This window comes from Magnolia sinica, chromosome 14 (assembly GCF_029962835.1).
Source record: "Magnolia sinica isolate HGM2019 chromosome 14, MsV1, whole genome shotgun sequence".
NCBI lineage: Eukaryota > Viridiplantae > Streptophyta > Magnoliopsida > Magnoliales > Magnoliaceae > Magnolia > Magnolia sinica.
Window position 1 is genome coordinate 7,952,335 of NC_080586.1, and position 26,988 is coordinate 7,979,322.

The 26,988-nt window shown below is 41.3% G+C and overlaps 2 protein-coding genes across 7 annotated transcripts in view; both read right to left on the minus strand.

Annotated features, from left to right (window-relative positions):
• Positions 1–2,424: 2,424 nt before the first annotated feature.
• Positions 2,425–11,094, minus strand: LOC131224676 (outer envelope pore protein 16-2, chloroplastic). Of its 2 annotated transcripts, XM_058219955.1 has the most exons (7): positions 10,838–11,075; positions 10,691–10,742; positions 5,266–5,337; positions 5,040–5,071; positions 4,600–4,633; positions 3,133–3,200; positions 2,425–2,720 (listed from the first exon to the last, which is right to left on the minus strand). In XM_058219955.1, the coding sequence occupies exons 1-7, from the start codon at positions 10,967–10,969 to the stop codon at positions 2,577–2,579; spliced, it is 534 nt and encodes a 177-aa protein (XP_058075938.1). In that variant the 5' UTR covers positions 10,970–11,075; the 3' UTR covers positions 2,425–2,576. The 2 variants fall into 2 exon arrangements, with proteins under 2 accessions (XP_058075938.1, XP_058075941.1); XM_058219958.1 differs by lacking the exons at positions 4,600–4,633; positions 5,040–5,071 and having other exon boundaries at positions 10,838–11,094.
• Positions 11,095–14,194: 3,100 nt separating this feature from the next.
• LOC131224775 (uncharacterized) overlaps positions 14,195–26,988 on the minus strand; it is a 57,846-nt gene continuing 45,052 nt past the window's right edge. Inside the window, exons 19-26 of one of the 5 annotated variants that reach the window (XM_058220133.1) lie at positions 26,342–26,509; positions 25,342–25,559; positions 25,124–25,238; positions 17,716–17,847; positions 17,501–17,608; positions 15,666–15,775; positions 15,429–15,530; positions 14,195–15,336 (exon numbers count right to left, since the gene is read on the minus strand). In XM_058220133.1, coding sequence (XP_058076116.1) covers positions 14,841–15,336; positions 15,429–15,530; positions 15,666–15,775; positions 17,501–17,608; positions 17,716–17,847; positions 25,124–25,238; positions 25,342–25,559; positions 26,342–26,509 — 1,449 coding nt within the window. In that variant the 3' untranslated portion in view covers positions 14,195–14,840. The remainder of the gene's footprint in view (positions 15,337–15,428; positions 15,531–15,665; positions 15,776–17,500; positions 17,609–17,715; positions 17,848–25,123; positions 25,239–25,341; positions 25,560–26,341; positions 26,510–26,988) is intronic. The other 4 variants (XM_058220134.1, XM_058220135.1, XM_058220136.1 and 1 more) reach the window with 4 other exon arrangements.

A 26,988-nucleotide genomic window follows, 5' to 3' on the forward strand; every position in this document is an offset into this window, starting at 1 on the left:
TGCCTCATTTTAGGGCTCGTCCTAAAAGTATGTGGCAAAACCAATGGACTGCGTGGATGCAAATTACATATACCAAGGTGGGCCACAACATCTTGGTTCTTGGGTGATGCCAGGCCACACCTAATCCGTTCCCAACAAATAAAAGCAACAGCTCTCGTTCAATCAAGAAAAGGCTAAACTTCCCATGGCTGTGATCTTTTAATCAGAGGAATTTTGTCCATTTTGACCATCCACGGATGGAACCATCATACCAACGGTCTGGATCACTGAATCGTGAGCAATTCCCACCAATCGAAAGACAAAATGTCCAGTATTCTCCCGACACTGTTCGAAGGCCACCAGCCGGACTGACTAGTATTGACACGTGGAGGAATCGTCGGTGCAAAATTCATCCCCAGTGGGCCCCACCCTTCCAACGGTTTGATTTTACTGAACCATATCTATCGGAACAGACAATGCCCCTGTGAAGGAAATAAAAGAATCGAGTTGTAGCCTGCAACTGCTTGCAGGCTGTCATTCCTGGGTATATGATCACAGCCGTGGCTACCTTTTCAGTCCAAGTGCGTAGTGATTCTGGACAGTCCGAACAGTAGGCAACTTTCATATGTGGCCCAATCATGACCGCTCAATCACTGGCCCAACCAAGAAATCCATCCGTGTCAGCAAATGGGCCATAAGGTATTGGGGAATGATCGTGTGCATGTGGTATCACCATCCGTTAAAAGAGTTGTGCGAGGATCGCTCGTAATTACCATCCGTTCGTGGGATGTGGATTGCGTGGTGAACTGCCCACCGTTGATATATATGTTTTATGTTGCCTAATGTCTTAAATTCGTCTGTAACAGGGTTTGTTGATGACTAATCGATCTCGTGTCGATGCCATCGATAAATGCTCAATTCCAAATTCAAAAAAATCCTTATTGATTGTTGGACAGTTTTGAAAAAACCCTTATCGATTGTTGGACAGTTTAGGAAATTGCAGCATTCCGAGTAAAAACTCCTCAAACCGGAGTTCACCTGAGGAAGCAGGGGCTGCGGTAGCTGCCGAATCTTCTACTGGTACATGGACAACCGTGAGGGAAGGATAGACCCATCAAAATCACGGGCAATTTTACATAATTACACAATTTGTTTCCTAAACCAATTGAGTAGTATATACACCACGTGTAATTAGATACAGGGCTTTCTAAGTTGTTCTAAAGAGTTCAAGGGCATAACTAGAGTTTCAAATAAGATTCAAAGTTCGTTGGAATCAAAAAAATCTAATCTCTCTTGTAGTATTGCTCTCACGGTGCATTACTTATCAACACAATGCCATGGTTGTTTTTTCCAAAAGATTTTTTCCACATAAAGTTCAGATTGACTTCTTGTTTGGATTTGTTTGTGCAGAGTCCCAACATTTTAACCACGCTAAGCATCCATTTTGCATACTCATTTGAACACATGAGCCCACAATTGAAGCATATCCAAAGCTCAAGTGGACCACACACAGTAAGGATAATGATATCCATTGTCCACAGTTGAAACTTTAGTGATGTTTATTTGTCATCCAACCCCTGCTTGTAAGGTCGGACGGATATGAATGAAGGGAAAACACAAATATCAGCTTGATCCAAAGTCTTGTGACCCCTAATAAGTTTTCAAGCAGTAGGCATTCAATCCTCACTATTTCCTCTGGTGTGGTCCACTTGAGCTTTGAATTCACACTGTTTCCTTTGGTGTGGTCCACTTGAGCTTTGAACATGCTTCATTTTTTTTAGTTCATGCCCTAAAATGACCTGGCAAAACGGATGGACAATGGATAAAACACACACAACAGTGGGCCCCATGGATTCCTTAACACCACATAGATACGTGGTGTTGGGTTCACCACGCAATCGCCGTCCCAGTTAGTGCTGTGTGAGGCCTATTCTGCCCATCCAACCCGTCCATCAGATGGGATCCCAATGTTCCACCCAAAACCCTGCCTCATCCCTCAGGTGGGGTAGAATCAAGGAATGTGAAACACTTACATAAATGCCATCCAACCCCTTCATCAGGTATGATCCACACAGATTAAGGGACACAAATTCAATGGCTGTTCATTGCTCCTATGGTGTGTCCCACCTGAGGTGCCTGTGATTACAGTTTGGATCCTATGCAGACATCACAGTGGGCCCACATGACACTTGATTCCATGGTAAATGGATTGGGGCACATGTGATCATTCCTCAAAAGGAAATATTCAATCTTCAGCATAGTCCCATCAGATGATCCTACCCATCAGTTCTAGCAGTTGAACACTGACCATTGGCCATAATTTCTCCATTTTTCATGGACTACCCAACTGGGGAAATATTGGGGCATGGCCCATCCCATCAGATGATCCTACCCATCAGTCCTACCAGTTTTATTACTGGATCTATTAGGAAAACCTGGTCAAAATGAAGGAAATGCAAGTTCTTAAAAGATAGATGGATTGTTCAAAGTTCCAAACATCACATGCCTCATATGAAGGAAGAACTTCCTTCTCTCCAAGGACCCAAAACCCAGATAGAGAGAGATTTCAAAGGAGACTAAACAAAGATGAGTAAGATCTAGAATACGCCGGTGAGAAGATTCGCAGCCGTTGAGAGCGCTGCTCCAGTGATGGCGCATTGAACAACCTGCTCATGAGAGGCGTCCTCGGAAGTGAGCGCCAACGTCGCTCCTGTCAATGCCCCTGCCACCATACTGTTTTTCTGCAGGAAATTCACTCTTTTAGCCATTGCATGTAACTTGAAATTGCTGTGATTTGTGATGTTTGCAAACATCACAAATCACAGCAATGGGGTTGGATGGCCTGTCAACGCCGCTCATCAAGTGGGCCATACCATGTTGATGGCTTGGACCAAGAATCAGTCTGCTTCACCAATCAGGTGGGCCACTGTAAGGAGCCAACACCAGTATAATAAACAAAGGGTGGTCTGCTAACAAGACTTGGACCTGTTCATTGGTTTTTGTACTCTTAACCCAGCTGATGGATGGTCCTGCCTAACTTCTACAATGGGCCCACGTGAAGATCATGCCTCCCACATGCATGCATGGGTCCACACATGTAACTAATCGAATCTTTAAGATTAAAGCGGACAGATAAAAGCATGCGAAAGTTACCCAATCATGAGCTCCCCGAGCTTCTTGTAGGCCATACGTTATGCCGGAATACAAACCAGCAGCCAGTCCTGCACCCAATCCCTCATTAGAAACCACAAGAAATTCATAAAGAATCCAATAGCTTCGTGACCCAAGCACAATTGAAAACATGCTGAGTCGACTCAATCTGCTAAATACCTATATGAAATTTTGTACAAACCACTGAATCAAGGATACCAAACTCACCGAGTCTTGGCTAGGTGTGTAAAGCAGCCAGCACATGGAAAAGAAGCACAAACAAGTAAAATCTGCCTCCCATCCAAGGGGAATTTCATGACCCCCGTGCAGAGAAATGTGCAATTTTCCAAAGATTTCGACTGTCGCACACCTGTGGTGGGGCAATTGCCCATGAAATCTCCCAGCCAATTATGCATTTGATCTGGCAGTGCTCCGAGAATGGAAGATGATGCCCAAAAATCAAATCCAACTTGGATTTTTACCTGTCAAATGTGATTTGCTCATTGTGTGCCGTAACGGCCATTACGTAAAGGTAACGGTAGAAACCATTACACATTACGGGATTTTAAACAGTCCATTACAGGGGCAATAAAGGTTTTTTGGGTGTTTATTATTATTATTATTATTTTATTTTAAAAGAAAAAAAGAAGAGACTAACGGCCATCACAGCCCATATTGTAAAGGTTAACAGTGGTGGCCTATCATAAAGGTAATGGCGGCGGCCTACCGTTACAGTTATGGAATACCTTGGAATTGTTGCTATCTTTTACCTTTCCCTTTTACTCTATATTGGTAGGCCACAGACCATATGGTTAGAAACTTTTCGGACATCCCATCCCTGATGAGCCTATCAAATCAACAGCCCATGGGTCGCATGGGCATAATTGGGAGAATCAGCTGACTATATATTTGCTAAGGCTTGCCTCCCTGCAATGCTACCCAAATCCACTTTCCCTTTAATCTGACCTGAGGATGGCACGGTGCCGTATTTCGTGCTTGTGTGCCCAGAATTCTGCGATTAGATAATTGACTTGATGGGCACACTGTTGATGGCAGACACTAAATAAACTGCCGAAATTGGAAGACTCTCAGCCCTCAAACTTTGGACTACAACAGGTGTATTCTTTTCCCCTTAATCATCTGATCAAGGGTTAAGATCTTCCAATCTGGAAGATCTATTGGAAGATCCTAGGGTTTCCCACATCCATCGGATTGGCATCTCAGTTTACTGAAACATGGCCATGCATTGCAGAATTGAAGGACCATATACATTCTCTGAAGCTAAGAAACTAAGAATCCAACTGTTCCTCATCTGACAACAAGATCCTTGATCTCTAAAATGGTGGGGCAAGCAATTACAAAATAGCAAGCGATCACATCCATTGCGCAGATACACATTCCTATCACTCGTGTAGAGAAAAGAGAAATACATAAAAGAAGCAACAACATGGAACTTTGATTTGTACTAACCCCATTGGATTGACTCCTTCCCAGTGTTTCTCACCTGCAAAAAAGAAAAAAGAAAAAAAGAAAAAAAAGAAGAAGAGCAAAACCTAATTGAGCTTCTTCCAAACAGTTTGACTAAGGCAGCATAAACCATAACCATAAAAGAAGGCAATGTTTGGATGCCATAAATGTCAATTCAATCACAATTCAAAGTGACTTCCATCAAAGGCTCAACTCGAAAGACTTGAAAGTAACAGTCTTAATTTCGAGCCAGACCCATATACAGATGCACGGGAAGGGAATTTACAGCTTTGCTTTTTCCACTTTATCAGACCGCCATCTGCAAGTTACTTTGGTAGAGCATCCAAACACAACCTTAGTAAGGGGGTGATATTCTAAAATTCTCGACTCGTGGCAGTAACTACAGAGGACTTATAGTCCATTGAAGGCTTCTCATTTCTTACCATTGCTTCGAGAGATTTCCTATTAGTCTCTCCTGCCAAACACAACGTAAACAGTCTTCAGATCAATAGAAAGTAAAATCTATAGGAAAATTTCCACAAGCTCTACATGGAATAGATCCCATCGTTTTCATCATAGATGGCGGTTTACTATTTCAAGGAATAGTTGCAAGCAATACTTTTTTTAAACCTTTAATGGAAGGAAGATAAGGTGGTTGATTCTAAGTACCTTTGAGACCCGGAAACCGATGTTTCTTGCTGCTTGCAATATCCGGCACTGCTGTTGAGTCAATTCCTGCGCCTGAAAATACGATATTCTTTTTATTACTTATGTTGGGGTGCAGCAATCATCTACTGTACACAGGCCAAAGATGTATCATGGCCCCCAAAATGGATGGAGCTTGAACAGAAACATACTGATACTGATCAGACAACCCTAATCCAACTATCTAAGTGGCTACTCATCACATGAGTGTTTAGAAAAAAATGGAGAGTGGTCTAAATTTGGAGGAGGAAATTCGAGGTAGAAATTGCATTTGGTCTTGAAAATGCAACCATCATGTTTCACATGCATGCAGATTCATCATAAATCACTCTGCCTCAATGGTCTATCCATCCAATCGGCAGGCTATGGATGCCTGAAATACAAACATGCCATGTTTGTAAGTCTCTCTGATTGGAAAATGACATCAATCATCAGTAGGGTCTGCAATGGGTCATGTTAACCCACGGGTCAACTGGCCCAACCCACTTCCGAGGGAGGTTTGGGTCAAGCTAAATGGGTAGTGGGTCATGCTCGGTTAGAAAATGTGGCCCGTTTAAGTAAATGGGTCGGCCTAGGGTTGAATCTTACCCTACCCAGCCCACCCATATAATATAGGCATTTTTTTTTTCCACACACCCCACACGCACCCGTGGACTCACACCACAATGGGTGCTCGAACCCATGACCTCATGTTGAAACTCTTGTGAGTCTACCACTGGGCCATAGGGTCGCAGGCAATAGACCATAAGCATAGATACATACAAATAATGTATGTTTGCATGTATCCACTAATTGGGCAGTGGGCATACCTTTAGCCCCAAAAACCATATGTTTGCATGTATCCACTAATTGGGCAGTGGGCATACCTTTAGCCCCCAAAACCATATCTTTGCATGTATCCACTTATTGGGCAGTGGGCATACCTTTAACCCCAAATACCATTTTAAAACCCAAGTGAAGGGTTGGGTTGAGCTGGTGAATCCTAACCAACCTAAGCACAATCTAATGAGTTGGGTCAGGCTTGCCCTTGATGAGTTTTAAGTAGGTTGAGCCACGCCACAGGGTAATGTGTTTTAGGTCGGGTTTGGGCCGTAATCCTTGCCCCAGAAAATAGGTTGGGGCTTGGGATGATCACAACCCGACCCATTGCTACTCCTAATTATCCGATCATGTAAACTCGACCCATTGCCATCCAAAACCCAGCCCATACCTGGTGGGGCTTTCCATGATCACCGATCTTTCACACATGGTTGCTATGCTTACCATTAGAGGTGGCGACTAGCCAGCTTCGGGTCAGGTGTAGGGGTATCCATACTCATACCCGTTGATCGGCTCTACAACCATACCCAGACAACCAGACCCATGTTAGACCTAAAATGGGCACCCATACCCATTCCTATTGTATTGGCCTATTGGGTTAGGGTACCCATTTATCATTTCAAATTGAAAAAAAGAAAAAAGAAAAAGCACAAGTACTTGCAAAAAATTAGACTTTGTAGCGGAAACTAAAAGGTGATTTATTCTGCAAGAACATAAAGAAATAGAAACATGATGCTTTAGATTAAACTTAAAATACCATAATCTATCAATCTTATTTTCGATCCATCCCACGATTAATTAGCATAGATATGGCATGCACTTGAAATAAACCATGAATTGTAAGTGGCCCACATTATTGTTGGATTTAATGAAATTTGGGAGGCCATCTTTTCATGGTGTAATGATCTTTTTGATCCATCACAAAAGTAATTAGTGTGCGCGTGGCATGCACTTACTCAAATTAAACAGTTACTTGAACATGTGACCCACAATATGGTTGGATTTGCTAAACTTCGACGCGCCCACTTCAATGGTGGGTCCCTTGTTGGATTGACTATATGACATGCACAATGCACACACCAAGGTGAACCCACATTCCATAGTGGGTCAACCCAGTTAGGTGGTTGGATGGCATACACAATGCACACACCAAGGTGGGCCTACTTTTCACGACAGCCCTATTGGATAGTTGCATGGTATCAATCTTATTTTCGATCCATCCCACGATTAATTAGCATAGATATGGCATGCACTTGAAATAAACCATGAATTGTAAGTGGCCCACATTATTGTTGGATTTAATGAAATTTGGGAGGCCATCTTTTCATGGTGTAATGATCTTTTTGATCCATCACAAAAGTAATTAGTGTGCACGTGGCATGCACTTACTCAAATTAAACAGTTACTTGTACATGTGACCCACAATATGGTTGGATTTGCTAAACTTCGACGCGCCCACTTCAATGGTGGGTCAACCTTGTTGGATTGACTATATGACATGCAAAATGCACACACCAAGGTGAACCCACATTCCATAGTGGGTCAACCCAGTTAGATGGTTGGATGGCATACACAATGCACACACCAAGGTGGGCCTACTTTTCACGACAGCCCTATTGGATAGTTGCATGGTATACACAAAGCACACGTTCAAGTGTGCCAACTTAGAGTTTTCATAGCTTGTCTACCTTAATAGCATAGGTTGGGTGGTATTCACAATTACTGCATATAATAAGGTGAGCATAAACCTCTTTCCTTACATAGATTTGTAAATAGGGAACTGCTAATTATCTTTAATTAGTAATTAAATATTATAATTGTGTAATATTAAGGATATAATATAAAATATATATGATATTAAAATATAATTAAGTTCGGGTTCACGTATTGATACCCTGTACCCGCACTCATTTACCTATGTCCATACCGAGCCAGTGTTGGCCTGGGTTCAGTTGCCCGTCGAGCATACCGAGCCCGCTGTTATCTCTGCCTACCACTCACCATTTAAGATAGACAGATGACTGTCAAGGATGCAGAAGCTCAGAACATAACCTTCTATCTTCAGCCTATCTTCTGTTCATGAGATTTGCTACTTCCACACACCCCTCTCAGCGACGTATCTTTACCCGCAGCACAATTGCCACCCTTGCAGGTGCCAGCAACATGGGAGGTGGACCCTGCAGTGAAGATGGCGGCCATATGCACGCTGGATGTGCATTTTATAACCGCTCATCCATTTTGTGTAGGAGTGCTCCACCTGATGAGTGGACCATCCTAGTTTTGCTGACGAAAGTTACATGATACTTGCATGGCCTATGGCACTTGATACACAGGCACTCAGGAATTATATAGGTGGCATAAATTAAGGCATAAATCAAATCAAATCAAATAAAATGAACTAAATTGTGGAACCCACACATTTGCTAAGTTACAGTCCCAAAATCAGACTGGATAGATAATCCTAACCTCCGAGTCCCAAAATCAGATTGGACGGACAATCCTAACCACTGATTCATGGACACTTGTTTCTTGAAATAAGCCCACAGGATATTTTCATTTTAAAAGGCCAATAAAAATGCCCACTAATCCAATGGTCAGATAATCAATTAACATAATTTTTCTTCACGACACTTCTAAACTGGGTACCATAATTTGGACAGTTTAATTTTAGTTACTTGTATGCCATGTATGCAATTTCTAGGTGATTTCTACATACATGACTTAGTTGCTACCCGAACTAGCGATGTGGGTGGGACCCTGACCATGGGACCTGCCTCGATGTATGCGTTGTATATCTTAGCTGTCTATCCATTTTGCCAGCTCATTTTAGGGCACAAGCCCAAAATGAAGCAGATCCAAATCTCAGGTGGACCACACCACAAGAAACATTGGTCATTGAGTTAAAAACTTCTTAGGGTCCACCATCATGTTATTTTCCATCCAACCTGTTAAAAAGTCATACAGACTAGGATGAAGGAAAGCACAAATATCAGCTTGATCCAAAATTTGTGTGGCCCATAGAGTTTTTAATGGTCAGTGACCACTGGTTCTTGTGTTGTAGTCCACCTGAGATTTGGATCTCCTTCATTTTTGGGCCCATGCCCTAAAATGAGCTGGCAAACGGATAGACAACTTAGATATACAATGCATACATCTAGGTGGCTCCCACTGTTAGGGTCCCACCCACATTGCTGGTTCCTGGGTCGCAGCTAACTAGCTAAATCGTGTTTGATTTCTACTAGCCTGCTGTGTATCATCCATCACACTCTGCCAGAGTATGAAAGTTTTTCTCTTTTGCTAATGCTTGTCTAAACAGCTTCATGCACCGGCTCATCAAATGTCCGACTCATGTGCCAGTGTGACACGTCGGCTGCATTTGTGTTATGAGCAAATCTCTTATGTTGATTATGGAAGGGCTATTTTTTCTTTTTTCTTTTTCTTTTTAATTTTTTTTTTAAATTTTTTAAATTTATTTATTTAACACACACACCCCCACACACTCACACCATAGTGGGATTTCACCAACTATGGATGCTCAAACCCTTGATTGGTGTTGAAACTCCTGAGAGTCTGCCACCGAGGCAAGAGTAAGGATCCTTATGGACAGGCTGTTGTTCCTTTTCACTTAACCATCTATTCTAAGCCACTGATCGAAGGATTATGATCTTCAATTATAAATATTCTTGGGGCATCCCTCAATCCTTGGTGTGGCCCATCGAATCAACGGCTAGGAACCCCAAACCATTCCACATGCACCCGCTAAGCAGCCGTGGCTTGGGCATGGCTTCAGTGGAGGTGGGTGGGACCCCTGACTGTGGAGCCCACCGTGATATATCTGACTACATCCACGCCGTTCATCCGTATTAAAAGCTCATTTTAGGGCATGATCCAAAAAATGAAGCAGATCCAAATCCCAGAAGAAACCATGGCGATTGGCCATTAAAAACTTCTTGTGGTCTACAAGAGCTTTGGATCAAGATGATATTTGTATGGTCTCTTCATCTATGTGTTTGTTACCTTATCAACAGTTTGGATGGCAAATAACATTCGGGCGGAATCCATGAAGTTTTTAACGGTGAGGATTCGACTTTTTTCTGTGGTGTGGTCCATCTAGGATTTGAGTAAGCTTCATTCTTCAATTCGTGCCCTAAAATGAGCTGTCAAAATGGTTGGACGGTGTGGATTTAAGGCACATACATCACTGTGAGCCCCACAGGGGTCCCACCCAACTCATGGGGACAACATGCAAATGCATTCTCCTGATCTAAACCGTCCATCTTATGGAATCCAATCCTGATGGGCCCTGACCCAATAATCAAGCATAAAGAATAACCCAACGTCCTATCCGTTGATTTATCCAATTTAAATTAAGCTTTTGAAAATGAAAGAATCGACAACGGAAAGATTCATCCACAAGTTTTGGATCATCGTCCATGGACGCTGGATCCAAGAATCTGAACCGATCATATCATTGAACCACATCTTCATGTGGGTCCTAATAAGTTGATGCATGCATCAGAGCGTGCATCGCGATTAACGCAAAACGAAACATTTAAAAAACCGCTTTTACCTTCTACGGCGGTCAGATACGCCTCGCGAGAAACCGCCTGAACTGCTCCAATCTAAAAGAAAAAACCATAAACTGTTTTGAGGAAAGAAAAACCAGAAACCGCAACTGCCACGAGAGAGAGAGAGAGAGGTGAAAGGACGAAATTACCCCTGCGACTTTGACGAAGCTCTCTGCAATTCGGTTGAGGAGAGGATGGCCAAGATCGAAGAGCCCTCCCTTGTCGAAGCTTCGAAACTCGTCCAAGAGAGAGCGATTCTCCAATTTACTGGTAGCATTCATCTTCGATTCTATTCGGAGAGGAGGTGAGGAAGGAGAAGGGCTAAAATAGAATTTTCTAAAGAGAAGATGGGAGGAATGCAGTCGGAGAAGAGAGATTTGCAGAAGGAAGGAGAAGGAGACGGAGCTGAAGAAAAGTTCCTGGGAGAGAGGAGATGGAGACACGTGTCCTTTGGACTCTTACGTGTCAGTCTTTTCGCCGGGAAACCGGAGCTTCGGGGCGCATTTTAGGCGGTGGCCGTTAAATTACAATCCTGTCCCTGCCCGCCAAACTTCTCTTTCGCGTTGCCTACCATGTGTGCCGGACTGTTCGTGGCAGTTCTCTAATATGCGCATGTTGCGTCTTTTAGTTGGCCCCTGGCCTCACCCAACACGGTGCGGCCATTACCGTGGGGTCCACCTTGACGAATGTATATCCACACCGTCCATCCGTTTTTCCATATACGTTTAGTGCATGAACCCAAAAACGAAGCAGATCCAAAACTCAGGTGGGCCATACCATGGGAAATAGTGGTGATTAACAGTTAAAAACTTCTCGTACGCCCCAAATGTTTTACATCAATTTTATGAACGCATTGTCGGGCATACATCCATGTATGTTTTCTATATCAACTCCGTCCATCTATTTTTCCAGTTCATTTTAGGGAATAGGTCAAAAATTGAAGCAGACCCAAATCTCAGGTAGACCACACCAAAGAAAAAAAGTGGTGAATGACCATTAAAAACTTTTTATTCACCTCAAAAGTTTTGGATCAAGCTGATATTTGTGTTTTCCCTTTACCCAGGTCTGTGTGACCTTACCATCGGGTTTGATGGAAAATAAACATTAGGATAGACTTTAGGAAGTTTTCAATGGAGGGCAATCAATGAGCACTGTTTTCTGTGGTGTGGTCCACCTAAAATATGATCTGCTTTATTTTTTCGACCATGCTCTTAAATGAGCTGGAAAAATGGATGGAAAGCGTGGTTATTCAACACATGCATCGAGGTGGGCCCATGGTCAGAGACTCACCCAATCCGCTCCCCAAATTTACCTAGTTCCAAATTGATGTATCACATCGGAAGATCTTTTGTGTGTACGGTCTAAGTAAGTGTTCCCATGTGATGAACATACACAATCTGGTGGGGCCTACACAGCCAGTGCTTCACTGTTTTGTAGAGTGTAGAAGATGCTTCACCAATCAGAATGGTTGGGCTCCGTTAGATGAATCGGGGCAAATGCTTGTGTAGGGCCCACCGTGAAGTATGTTTTATATCTCTTCCGTCCATCCATTGCGCCAGCTCATTTTAGGACATAAGCTCGGACGTAAGGAAGATCCAAAAATCACGTGGACCACGCCACCACGGGAAACAGTGGCCGTTAAAACATTCCTGCGCTAGCTGTGATGATCATATGCCATCCAACCCGTTCATAAGATGACTCCAACCTGCATGAAGGTAAAACATAAATATCAGCTTCATCCAAAACTTCCACGGTACCCAAGAAGTTTTCAACGGTGGCCATTCAATCCGCACTGTTTGTAGTGTGGTCCACTCGACCTCCTAATTGGGACCTTCTCCTAAAAAGAGCCAGAAAAACGGATACATCATGATGAGGCCAATAGAGCTTTAAGTTACGGGCAATCTAGAGCGTCCGTCAATCCATACTGTCCAATTAGTGGGCCTAACTGTGCATATAGAGCATATGAATAAAAAAAAAAAATTAGGTAATATGATATTTATTAGGGGCCACTATGATATTTATTTGACATCCAATCTGTAGATTAGGTCATGCAGACCTGAATGATGGAAAAAAAAAAAAAACAAATATCAGCTTAATCCAAAAATTAGGTAACCCCAGGAAGTTTTTAATGGTGAGAGTTCAATCAACACTGTGTGGCCCACTTAAGAATTTGATCTACCTCAGTTTTGGGTTCATACCCTAAAATTATTTTTAAAAATGCATGGACGGCGTGGATTTATCATTAACATCTTGGTGGGACCCACCTAAGTATCCCAGCGAAAGAATTTTATATGAAAAGGCTTTCGCCGCATCATTCAGATAGTGGGTGAGCGTTCCTCTATATATATATATATATATATATATATATGGAGCGGAAACCATTGAATGTGCGGTCCAAATAGCCATGCAAGAACACAAGCACGCACCGTCATCATCGACCTACACCTGATTATCATCCAGTGGTGATTCCTACGGGATGACAATAGGCAGCATCGTTAGTTGAGCTGGCAATAATCAGGTTGGTCCCTCAGATTAACAACGGGCCATTCGGTAATTTCTCTTCTCAGCCGTTCAAGAAAGTATCCATCAATAGACTACTTTTAAGAAATATCAAATTAGCAAAATATAAAATAAAAAATTCGTTGTGGCCCATCTTAAGTGGAGGTCACCATTTCAATGTTTAATTTGATGCATTTGCCTGAATAGCAACTGTCAAAACCTGCCAGAGTATCCAAGTTTAAAACCAAGATTCAGCTCGTCTTAACTTGAAATAAAATTAGCCTCTTTTTTTTGGGGGGGGGGGGTTTTGGCGGTCAGGGGGTCACAGACTATCCAAGAGAGCCCCATTTATTTATTGAATACTAAGGCCATCAACTGCCTAACTCACCGACAACTTCAACTGGAGCTCCACCTGGCTCTACCACCCATTCCAACACATTTGCATGTAATGGCTGCACTCCTGCTGCCCACACAGGCAGTCCAGTTCGCATAACAAAAAAAGAGTGAAACGGAGTTCAGTATCTACTTTCATGCAATTGAAATGCAAGACAGTAATGCAGATGAGACTTCTTCAAAAACAGGAAACCACCACATTCAGGAACTGAGAGGCATTACCAAAAAATGAACCAGTTACTGGAAGAATCAGAACCCAACCCAAACACACCCTTACGAACAGTTTAAAAAGGAACACAAAATGGCAGAGTGCAACACATACATGGAAGATTTGGCGTATAAACTGCCACCCTAACAGCTAGCTGATTCAGCCAACCACCAGGCGGGTGATTATGATCCATCGGATCAAGACAGGTGCACCCCACCAGGTGCCATCTGATCAGAGGTAACGCTGTGATGAAGATTGCAAGCACCAAAATATAGGTGGGAGATATCCGTCCAATAAACATATTAGACCATTGCTCCTCTTCTAAAGGCACAAGTGGAGATTATAAACCCAAGCTTTGCAGCCAGAAATCACTTGGTAAAATGCATATCAAGTAGAAAAAAAGAAGAAAAAAAGAGAACCTACATTTGCATTTAATGATTATAGATTGCGAGTTCAAATGTATTAATCACACAAAAAGCTACTCCCAACAAAATCTAATGTACAGTAAGAGACTACAAGCATCAAAAGATTATAGTGTACATAGCCACTTTGTGATTATAGCTCACCTGTTATTTCTTTTGAATTTAATACCCCTCTTCTTTTTGTACTTGAACCCCAACTAATTTCTACCCGCACTCCCCACAAAAATTGAAAAAAAGAAAGAAAAAGAAAAAAGAAAGAGAGAAATGCAGGGAGAGAATGGTGCCCCTCCAACATGGGCTCACAAATAAATTACAAGATCATCAACCAGAAAAACGGGGGCGGAACATTAGACTATGAGATGTCTTACAAGAGACAGCAACACAGTTATGCCGCAGCACCGAAAAAAAAGAAGAAGAAAAGATGAAACAGATGACATTACCAGATATGGGGCAGGTTGCTGACACTATCAGATTTCTACAACAGATGCGATGGCGCCTTCGTGAAGGACCGATGTGATTGTGTAAAGTCCCCATCCAGGGGTTTTTCCTCCTTTAGAAAACAAGGGAAGCTCAACTTATGTTCTTCAGCTCTGACTGGAATCCGATGATACAAGAAGGAAACCCGAGTCATCATCGTACCGAATATGGCTCTGAACCTGTGACATTTGCCCCGTTGGCCATCTCTGATGTGGAATTACTGATCGGCATCGCTGGGCAGTCCTCTCCAGTTGATTGTCTTGTGTCCACAGCATCAGGCAAGCAATTAGAACTACTTGAAACTGTATCTTCCTTTTCGCTATCCGGCTCATCTGAACTGCTCTTCCCATCGTCAGTTATGGGACTCTTGGGTGTGACTGGCCGTGTACTGGGTGGTTCTGCATGATTGCAAGTCGAACAGGCAGCAGCAACATTGCCACCATTCGAGTTCTTCTCCAGTCTGTGTTTCTTCACTGGCTCGAGCTCTTCATTGGTGTTGTCAGTGCTGGAACCCAATTTACGCTTTGACTTGTGAGAGTCAACTGCTTTGTCATTCCCTGTTGAAGTTTCCTGTTTACTTCCTAATGGCGGATTGTAGACTTCTTCATCGTCGTCGTCATCATAATCAACTAGCCCACAGGATCCCGGCCTACAAAATACAGAAGGCAAACATGAATACACACATGGTGTGAAAATGCAAACATAGAGGTGGAAAGAGACTACACTGACTAATCAGAGTACCTAAAGGACAGGTAGCTATCACCGGTTCCATTAGGCAAATTGGGTTGTGCCAGTTGGTTCCGTGTATGTGACTCCCGAGCAGATGCAGTATCTTCTTCATCGCTGATTAAGAAAAAAAAAGAAAAGAAAGAAAAAAAAGAAGAAGAAGAAGAAGAAGAAAGAACCCAATGCTCAGTTTCTCTGAAGCTCGACACAAAGTCATTCATACAAGCATGGCCACCTATAACAGGCACAAACCTATCCTCATTGAAGTAGTCTTCTTCTTCTTTCTCAAGAGCACGAACATCAATCCGCTTTCTAGGGTCTGCTACATTAGTAGTGTTTCTTGATTCAAAGGTCTCTAGGGACTAATAAGCACAAAATGTGTTAGGATAGGAGGAAAAAAACTCACATGTAACACCACACTAGCAAGTCTCATGAACTTATTAACCAGCCAAAGAATTCAACAAAGGATGTGTATAATCGGAGTACTTGGCTTTTGTAGTTGTTTCCAATGTTTTCAGTATCAGTGTCGACAGATGTATCACAACCTTGGGAAATAGAAACATATCCAGTATCGCATGAGAAATATCAGATGTTTCGTGAAATGTATCTACTTTTGGGAAATATTGGGAAATTGGTTGCATTTTTCAATGAAACTTCAGGGAATGTTACAAAAGGCATCAATTTTTTTTTTTAAAATGATGACAAGGTGTCCCCGCCTCTTTTTAAGGCAAGACTATTCCCTGCGGATGCACGCAATCATCCACAAACCATGTGCATCGGGTTACACACTTAAAATTTTAATATCACAAAAAACAAGTGCACATAATAAGTTCCCTTTGTATAGGGTCCTAAACCATTTACTGTCCGACATAAGTGATACAACTACATTCAAAATCAACATTAAGCAAACATGATATTAGCACATTCAATGTATTAAATACATAAATATTACGCTTAAATAACCACTTATCGATCTATTTTTTTTTTAATAATTTATTATATTTTGTAATTAAAAAGATATTTATTTTTAAAAATTTTCAAAAACTTCCCCTCAATCTGTGGATCAGCCTCCAAACACTCTAAAATCATTTTTCCACACTCTAATTTTTAAGTTAAATGGGTGAAATGAGGGAAAATTTTCACTCCCCCAATTTCCTCCTATTTCCCCCAAATTCAAGAATAACCGCTGATTAATCTAGAATTTATGAAAACACTCAGAAACACAAATATAAAGTCTAAATAACTGCCAATCAATCTGAATTTTAAAAAAAATATATATTTTTTAATTATTTGATATTTTTTAATCATTTTTTCTTTTTTGAAAATTCCAAAAACATCCATCAATCCGTAGATCAGCCTCCAACCACTATAATATGATTTTTCCACACTTTAATTGCAAGTTAAATGGGCAAGATTGGGGAAATTTCGGATTTTCACCCATTATTTTCCCCAACTTACCCATTTTCTCCAATTTTGCAAATGGGATGTTAAAATCAATGATTGAGCATGCAAAACGTGCAAAATCATGGATTTTCATCTTTATTCTACTGATTCCAACCGATTTACTGGAAGAAAAAAACTGATTAAATTTTTTTAAAAAAAAATCACCACTTCCAATTCAGGCCCACCCGATCTCCTATCTCAATTTCCACACCCAAACCCCTTGTTTCTTAAAAAATGGAGGGATGATGGTTGAAATTAATTTAAAAATGTATTACAAGTATTTGACAAAAAATGTGTTTTTTGAGGATTTTTTGTTAATCTTTTTCAAAAATACAAAGGAGACTAGCGGCTGCCGGCTGGAGTGTATCGCCAATACTGTTGTCTCGTGTCATCAATATGAGAGAGTATTTAACCGTGATATATTCAATATATCGCATTGTACAATACGATATATTACAATATATCCAGCGATACGCAGAAGTCCAGTGACTTCCAGGCTATTCGTATCTGCACACCACGATACTGATAGTATCAGCTCAATACAGCAAACACTGGTTGTTTCTACTCTTAAACTAAGAACTACGCATTCTACATCCAATCTCCACAACCTTATAAAATTTGATCCACTCAGAGAGAGATTTCACCTGGTCATATTTAACTTTCAGGGCTTGAATGGTTCCCAAATACTCAAACTTTGCCAACTGATCCCAGAAGCAATCAACTATATACAAAATTAAGGTTTTGAGATTTTCCTGCACAAAAAAGAAAAACGGTGGTTAAGTGCCACAAGAAGAAAAGAGGCCCTGAAACAGCAACTTTGAATGCAGTGGAAGAGGCAAGGCATAACATAGAGAAGTACCTTACGGATATACTCGAGTAGTTCTAGAACAGCAGAGTTCAGAAGATTATATCGATTACCGTTACTAATGAAAACATGTATGATCGGTTTTAGAAGGTTGTTCTTAACGATGTGACGATGAAGATGATCATCCTGTAAATTAACAAAATCCCAGCGTCAATTAGCTCTCAGTCAAAAAAAAAAAAAAGAAGAAGAAGAAGGCTGAGAGATGTTAGATGGTAATCCATCTGTTCCATCATTGTGATATTGCAAAGGACATGGAGTCTTTTTTCAACAAATATGGAGTTGCTTGGAGACACAGTGATTCTCTTCCTGATGTGATAAGTAGTTGGAATGCAGGCCCATTCAGGATAGGAGAAGCATTGCGTGGAAGATGATGCCATATAGCATTATGCAGAGTTTGTGGCAGAGAGGATTAAAAGAATCTTTGAAAACAAATCAAATTTGGTGGGTGCAATAAAGAGGGGCACATCCTGGGCACTTGTGACAAGAAGTTTCGTGGATGCTCGTTGCAGGAAAGTTTGTGGAGATGGAGTGGAAGAGGATCTGTGGAGTCATTCTCGTGGGGATTATTTCAGTTTCCATTTCATTTTCATGCACTATGTCAGTCTGTTTCGGTGACGTTTTTCCCTGTCTTTTTGGAAGCCAGTATCTCGTTTCGCGTTAGGTATGTGTCACTAGAGTATTTACTAGACTTTAATCTTGCATCTCCCCTTTCTCCAGTTTAAATATCAAGACTTCTTGCAATACCATATTTTAGAATATATTGGTACAGCATCTCATGCTTCTTGAAGCCTCCATGTTCTGCCCCTTGTAATTGTGTCAAGACTAGATATTCATTTTCATGTCCAAGTTACATAGTGGAAGACAAGTCAAAGAAGAATCATAGCAAGAGTGAAGGCTAACCAAGATATTCTATTTCAGTTAGACATTGTCCATTTCTCTAGTCCTGCTTCACCTTCACCAAAAGACACCTCCAATATGATGCAGCATTCCAATGAATTGATCTTTCCAAACTGCGGTGATGTTGAACAGGTGGAAGGAAAACAGGACCTATAACTTTACCTTTTGCATAGGCTGGAGTCATTTTCATCAACCATGGTGGCACACTTTCTGAGAGAACGACATCAAAATGCTGCGGAACTGAACCAAGGTGGCTCACCTTCCGAGAGAATGACATCAAAATGCTGCAATACTGATATATCATTGAATAGCCAACTGAGTCCAACATTTCATGTAGGTGATGGGAACGGATTTGATTATGAGAAGATGAATGGTAATAAAAAAAATAGCATGTTGGCAATTGCGTCCCATGGCCATATTCCTTGATTAAAAAATGCTTTAATTAAAGATCATAATGAAATCATTGGGGGCATGGAAGTTAGAAGAAACCTGTGGGTTGAAATTAGAGGTGGGCATCGAGTTGAGTCGGACCGAATTAGGTCCAACTTGACTCGATCCGATTTTTCAAGAACCTGACCCGAACTCAATCCGATCCGGGACTGAGTCCAGCAGGGCTGACTCGATCCAATCCGAATCCTTGCTGGCCTGACCCGAACTGAGTCCGACTCGGTTTGGGAAACCAAATTGAGTCGGATCGAATTGAGTCTGTCTAGTCGATTCGAACTGAGCTGAATCAAGATAGGGAGAGAAAGAAGGAGATGTGCGAAACCGGGAGAGAAAGAAGGAAAGAAACGAGAAGAGAAAGTAGAAGAGGAGGGAAATCAGGAGAGATGGGTGGGTGCAGCGCCACCTTCGGGTAGAGAAAGAGGGGTTGGGGTTCGTTCGGTTCGGGACGGGTAGAGAGATGGGTGGTAAAAAGTAAAAAAAAAATATATGTAAAAAACGTATATGTAAGACCTGACCGGATTGGATCGGATCGGATCGGATTTCGGATCGGATCAGTCCAGATTGACCACGATTCAAACTCAATCCGATGTACGATCGGATCAAAGTGGTCCTACTCGATCCGCACCGATCCAGGCCTTCGGATCGAGTCGGATTCTGCCCACCTCTAGTTGAAATTTCACTTATCGACTTAATGCTGGCTTTGGATAACACATTTATCAATCTAGGATGTAGGTGAAAGAGGGAAGAATATCAACTTGAGGTCCCTTTGGTACATTCTCTCAGTTCTTTAGAGCAAGTATTCTGGAGGAACCAAAGAAGTCTGAAAGTGGGATGATATCAAGCCCCACTAGGGTGAAGATTTTTTCTTTTTGGTAATTGGTAAACAATCTTGACCTTTGATCATCAGGAATGTGCTACCCGTCAATTACTTCATGTACTGGTTGGATGAGGAAAAATGTTGATCAGTTTATGGAATCTCTTGCATTATTCTAAAATCTGTGGCTGAGCTTTTCAAAATATGGAAAGCCAAGCAGGACCTTTCTCCGTTAGAGGAAGAATCCTATGACAAGACTGGAGAAGATTCAATGGGCTCTTGTGGATTGGAGCTCAATTGACAAGGAAGCATTTGGGTCCATGGGAATTCAGATGCCCAGTACTCACATTTGAATCTAGTTAGGGGGGTTGTTTTGTTTTATAAATGCCATCTTCCATTCAAATATTGTTGCATAGAAGACAATAAATGGCAATGATGATCAATCATCCCCAAAAATACTACAATCTCACCAAAAAAATAACAACAACATCCCATGATCACCGTTCAAGGCTCCCTGGAGGAAAGGATATGATGATGGAAAAACCCTGCGAAGGTTAGACTATACATGGACCACTCCAATATCATACACTGAATCTTCTTCTTAAGAGGCTCAATCAGGACGACCTTGTCTTTGAAAATTATGCGAGTCCTCCCCTTCCACACTCCCCACATGACAATGCATATCCACATTCCTCTTCTAAATCATAAAAAATTTATTGTTGCCAATCTAAAGAAATTGGATAGTTACCATAGACAATAAGATGTAAGGGCCTCAACAGCACCCTTTAATCATCAACAACAAGTGTTGCCAAAACTCAGTCTTGAAGGAATCAAACCCAAGGGGTACGAGTCACACTCTAATATTGTTCAAACACCATGGATTTCAACTCTCGAATATCCATTATCATTGTTGTAGTGGTCCAAGAATTTTAGGACTTCAAACCCCCTAGAGACTCAGACTCTTCAGGTCGCTCTCGATCTCCTCAGACACTTCTATCGCTTTGCCCTCCAACTTAGCTTCTTCAACAACCTACTCGCTTCACCAACGAGTCCAGCACCATAGACCTATCTCCTTCCTTGGTCCGCGGACCTATCACTACTAAGATTTCCTATACCTCTTCGTTTCAAGACAATCACAGTGACATTTGATGTTGACATGGTGCCCAACTAGGCTTGAAGATCTCTGACTCTCACTAGTGAGAAGCTAGTCCAAACCTCAAGCTTAGAATGAGTTGGCATGTGCTTATGTAGTCTACCATGCTATTTATGCCCAGCCCTTGTGCTAACACTATACTTGACCACCATGCAGAGCAATATGAAAATTGGAAGAACAGGCTTCGACTGTAAGGTAGAGAATATAAATCTGGCTGAGTCCAAAATGGGGGACCACTACACCAATAGTCTAGATAATGCCACATGGTACTCATCCAATGGTCGGAGTCCGAGAACCTTTTAGAGTTTATCAGAGGATGAGAGCTACCCTAGTTTCCTTGTGGGTAGGTGAACATTACATGGAGCCTAGTGAGCCCAATTTGAGTTCCTATCCACGTTGAAGACCCCACATGCATGATCATGCATCTTTGAACACCCCACACTAGGAAGATGCATGTGGGCTGCTTAATTGAGAGTATTGGACCATTGGATCGATTGGATACATCTATCAGACAATAGGATTTTACATCAAATCGTTGAATTTCGCATGACGGGTCATCTTGACCATTGGACCATTTTGATCGCCAGGTCATCTTCATCGTGGACTCATATTGGACGCTAGTTTTACATTTTTTTTGTTTAGTTAGTTTGATTATTTTGGTTTATTTTTATGATGTAGTTGATATTAGGGGTGTTTTGGATATTTTATGGTATTACAAAAACACCCTAAATAGAGCATATAAGGCCTCGACATGTGAAGCCTAGGGCATTTTTATTTTTTTTTAAAGGTCACATATTATATTAATAGAAAAAAAGATAAAACAAAATAGTAGGCTGCACCGCTGAGGGAGCTACATAGACTACTATAAACCTAAAAATAGCAGATTACAGCCCTTTAATTTTTCTACATTAACAGCCCATTCCACAACTAACATTCTAGCTCTAGCAGCAACACGAACAGCTCATTTGGATGTCCTGCTAAAACATCTGCCGTTTCTTTCTTCCCAAACAGCCCACCAGACAGCGAGCAACACCATTCTCCATAATGGCAACTTGATCTTCTCAAAGGAAATTCCATGCCAAGCCTTTAAAAAACTTCCTGCTGAATTTGGGGCTGCCCAAAACATTCCGAAACGGGATAAAATATCCTTCCAGATATGGCTAATGAAGGGACAGTGAATAAATAAATGGTTCACCATTTCCTTGTTGGACATACAACAAAGGTAGACATTAGTGAGAATCATCCCTAGGGCATTATTAGCAATTGAATGAAATTTTCTTCTTGCTTTGTTTTGAAGCAAAATTCCTCCTGTGATTGGATTTTGGTGTGAAGCCATTGAGTGTATCCAACTATCTTCTCCCACTTTTTCTTCTCTTTAAGGTATTCTTTTCACTTTTCTCTTCTTCCCTCTCTCTATTTTCTTTCCTCTCTTTTATTTCCTCCCAAATCTCATCCCCACCATCCCCAAAACCCTACCCAACCATACAACCATCCCATGTCCGTACGACCGTATAGACGCAACCGTACGGCCAGCCCCATCCCTCCTTTCCCTCGCTGGTCTTTGATCCTTCACCTTTAAAACCCCATAACCCTAACCCCTAAAACCTAGAATTGCAAACCCTAATCTCCCAAATTCCGTAAACCTAGAATTCCAAACCCTTATCTCCCAAATTTCGTAAACCTTAAATCTCCAAACCCTAACAAAGCACAAGTGAATCCTCATACTTAGATCGAATCCCATGCTAGATGGAAGTTCTACCTTCCATTGGGCCGTTTCCGATCGATAACCCTAAGATCCATCTGCGGGATTGTGATATGGCCTTGAATTTGAGCATTGTTGACTAGATTTCTTTAGATTTGTGATAGATTGTCAATATTTTATATTTTGATTTACTTTAATAATCCATTTATTAATTCATTTGCATCATTATAATTTAGGCTATCCGTACTGCATCAGATATCTAGCTACAAGGTTAAGAATAGGAAAACTCTAAAATCCTCAAGAGGACTCTAGACAATACTATCTTGTAGGCTTTTCTAGAGTCTTCTACACTCCTCTGCCATGTACGAGTTAGCCAAAATGGTTGCTTGCAGGGAAAAGATCTCTCCATGACAGGGAGCATTAGAAGCTAATGAAGCCAATTGAAAACCAAGGGAGCCAGACAATTTGCCAATCATGATTGTGAAAACCTAAAGGACATGCCAAGGCCACAAACGATCGGATTCTGACCTTGGACAAATCTTAGAAAACATGTCGATCTTTTCTGTACATATACTTTATGGGTGATGAATGGAAAAATGCATTAGGAGATACGTGGTTACCATTCCTGACCATTTTCTTTTCAAACACCAAATACTTAGGAACACAGCCCTTTGCAATTACGTGAAGGATATGGAAAAGGAGAAATAGAAGGATTTTCAAAAACAAGATCAAGCCAATGAAGCCAATTAGAGATTTAATAATGAAACTTTTGGTGCATTAATCCCCAAGTAAAGTGGAATTTCTGGGGGTCACTGTTTTGGTTCTTTTAAGAGATGGGAAAGTGACAACTATCTCCATGAAAAAAAAAGAAAAAAGAAAAAAGAAAACCAAAATTACCTCCAGGCCTCCCCTACTGGTCTCTTGAAGCTTAGCTTTGATGGAAGCTCAGTGGTACTACCTGGCCTGGGTGGGTTGTTAGCAATGAGTACAGTGCAATCAAGTTGACCTTTTCCAGTCCACTTGGATACATGCATTCTAATGAAGTGGAACAATGGGTTGCTCAAGGTCTTGCCATCTTCCAACCCTTTGATTCTGGAGGGCGATTCTCAGAATGTCAACCAATTGGCATCATTCAGACCTGGAACCAATGGAGGGTACCTTATTGAGGAAATCCTTATTATCACTTCTCATCTCTATATATCTTTTTTCTCATATTCCGAGGTAAATGGGGTTGCTAATCACCTTGCCAATGAAAGAGTGACAAGAAGATCACTTGTGATTGAACCTCCTTACCCCCATCCCAACTTTACATACCCTTCAGATCGTATCCATCCTTTTCCTCCAATAACAAGTTAATCTTCGAAAAAATTTAAAATTAGTGCAAGCATCATGAAGACCAATGGGTCTGAGTGAAGTGTCACCTAAGATCAGTGATGATTTTAAAGACTTAAAGGGAGGCAATAAAGGAATTGCAGTGTGGGTGTCCCAGCTCCTAAAGGAACATTATTCAAACAATAGTGAGGCAGTTACAAAAACCATTATGCAGGTAAAAGGAAAAAAAAAACATGGAGGATGGAAAAGATAGTTTATCATGGTAATCACACAAATAGTGCAAAACAATTACCATCAATCCCTTCTTTTTTTCTTAATGAATGGTATGATTATATTAGCCAAAGGGCAGCAAGTGAAAACCAACAAAGAACAAAAACCAAAGGCAGCCAAGGGCGGGCTACTGCAGGAACAAAAATAAAAAATAAAAAATCATGTGGTAGCAAACCAAAGTAAGACTAATCAACCTAACAGATGTAAACTAGCCCCCATCTAACGTCCAAAATGAATCCAAGGAAACCCCTCCTTTGCTAGTGAATCAGCATGGTTATATGCTATCCAGTGGACATGAACAAAGACCACATCCAGACTCTTGCAGAGTTCTCTCGCAGACCACATCCTCCAGACGTGAACAGAGGCTGTCCACAACTATCACCAAACTGTCAATTATCAACATGCGACTAATCGAATAGATGCATCCCCGAAAAGGTGAAATTAGTGATATTTACCAACCAAAAATGACAAATTGAAAAAGCCCGTAAAAACCTATATCTAGAGAATCATGCCGGACGTCACAAGTTACTTCTTCTCAAAACTAACAGGTTAAGAGGCAGGCTCAGTCTAACCTACATACATAGAAAAGAACCCCACATCCAGGATCGACCCCACGATCTATTAGTCTCATGAGAAAAAAAGTTGATCTTGATTTAAATAACATAGCAAACAAGAAATTGTTATCCACCCATAGCAGTATGCTTTGTGGATTTGATAGAACATTCACTTCTTTTGAAGGATAAAACCAAATGGCCATTCCGAAAACAGAGAAAACCAAACCACTCACATTGCGGGAAATAATAGTCCGCAGGAAGCGAACAGCAGCAACCACCAAGTATTTTTCCTTTCTGCGAGTTAGAAACAAGACTTTTTCTATCAGGTTATTGGCAAGAAAGTTGCACCTGCACAGAAAACAGAAAAAATAAAATATGAATTTTACAGGGTTCCACAGAAACACAAGCAAATACACCATAAATGGTCAGCTAACCAAAACTAGAAACTTACTTTATCCTGTAAGGATGGTGAAGAACACAAAAACACAGAAGCTCACAGATGTTTGACAAAATTTCAGGTTTAGTGACAACTTGAGTTTCAACTCTTCCACCAGAGCCATGTGATTTCCGGGTAGCTCGACCTGTTCCTCTAGGAGGGCATGATGCTGTTATAGTATCTATTAACTGATCCAAGTGTTTGTCATAGAAAATCTCTACAATTGTGTCTCTCTGCAAAAATTAAGAAACACATACAGGCTCAGGTACATATACTGGAAAGAATATACAGAAAATTTAACAGTAGTACAGACTATAAAATATTGATTAAAGCTGGAAATATTTTTACGCCAAAATCATAGGTAAGAGTTTTCCAACAATTTAGACCAGAACGAATAACCAAAACCAAACTGAAAACCAAACGACCTGCACAAATAAACTTTGAGACTGGTCAGGCCGACATTCGTACAGGCCGAACCCCCCATAAGTTAAGGACTCGAGTCAAACCCCAACCCGGCCCATGAACTAATGAAAAGGCCGACCCACCAGCCAAATATTCAGCCCACCAGGGTAAAATAAGTGAGTCCATGCTGGAATGACCTTCTGGGCCATTAGGCCTGACTCAACCCAGGCCTAGGACCCATAAATCATCAAGCCTGAAAGCCAGGCCCAGGCATGCCATCCTCAGGAGAAACACTGCTCAAATGGGGTTAGGGTAGGTTAGGGCTAGGCCAGGCTGCCCCGGGCCAGTTTCAATCATAGTGCAGATATATGTACGACTGCATGAGCCTAATTGCATAATGGTATTTAGTTTTACCAATATTAGGCATACTTCCATTCTATGTAATATGGACATGGAGACATCTGTTGGAGTTGTATGAGTTGAGTTGTACAAGTTCGATTCGCAGACACATCTGTACTATAGTTGCACAAAGCTTGACAGGAAGTCGCAACAAATATGGGTGTAAACATCAAGTAAGCGGGAGTGAGAGCATGATTTGAAGTGGGAGCAACACCTGGTTATAAGATTTGTGCAATTCAGAAATGTAGAAGTACTTAGCATCATCCATCGTAGCCTTGCCCAAGCTATCTGGGTCGGCTTCCCGAATCTGCTCTCGCCAATCATTCCTATCTGAGTCCCTACCTTGGTTAGTGAATGAGCCTTCATATATTGTGTTCTGTTGCTTCCAGGGAAAGCCATAGAATAATCAAGAATCGAGATGGGAATTCTCATATTTATTGCAATAATATTGTATCTTAAATTATGATTATTCATATTTAGAAAGTATTATAAAAGTAAAAGGTAATTATAAGTTCGCATAAAAACCAGTTTTCCATATAAGCCATGTCCAAGAGTGTCAAACACAGACACATCTCAACATGGCACAATTTATTAGGTATTGTCACTTGTTACATAGCCTTTCATTCCATCATCAGCCTGATTAAAGTGTACACAACTAAGAGCATCTTTGAAAAGAAGACGGATCATCAAGCAATCACAAGCATTACTCATCAAGAACATGATCAAATGAAAGCACATCAACGTTCACAGTTGGCACTTCTAATAAAGGATCTAGATCAGCATTCAGACATGGAAAAAACGTCTTCCCCAGGTCTTTGCCCAAGGTCCAGGCCAGGCAAGAAGAATAACAATTTCAAGAAC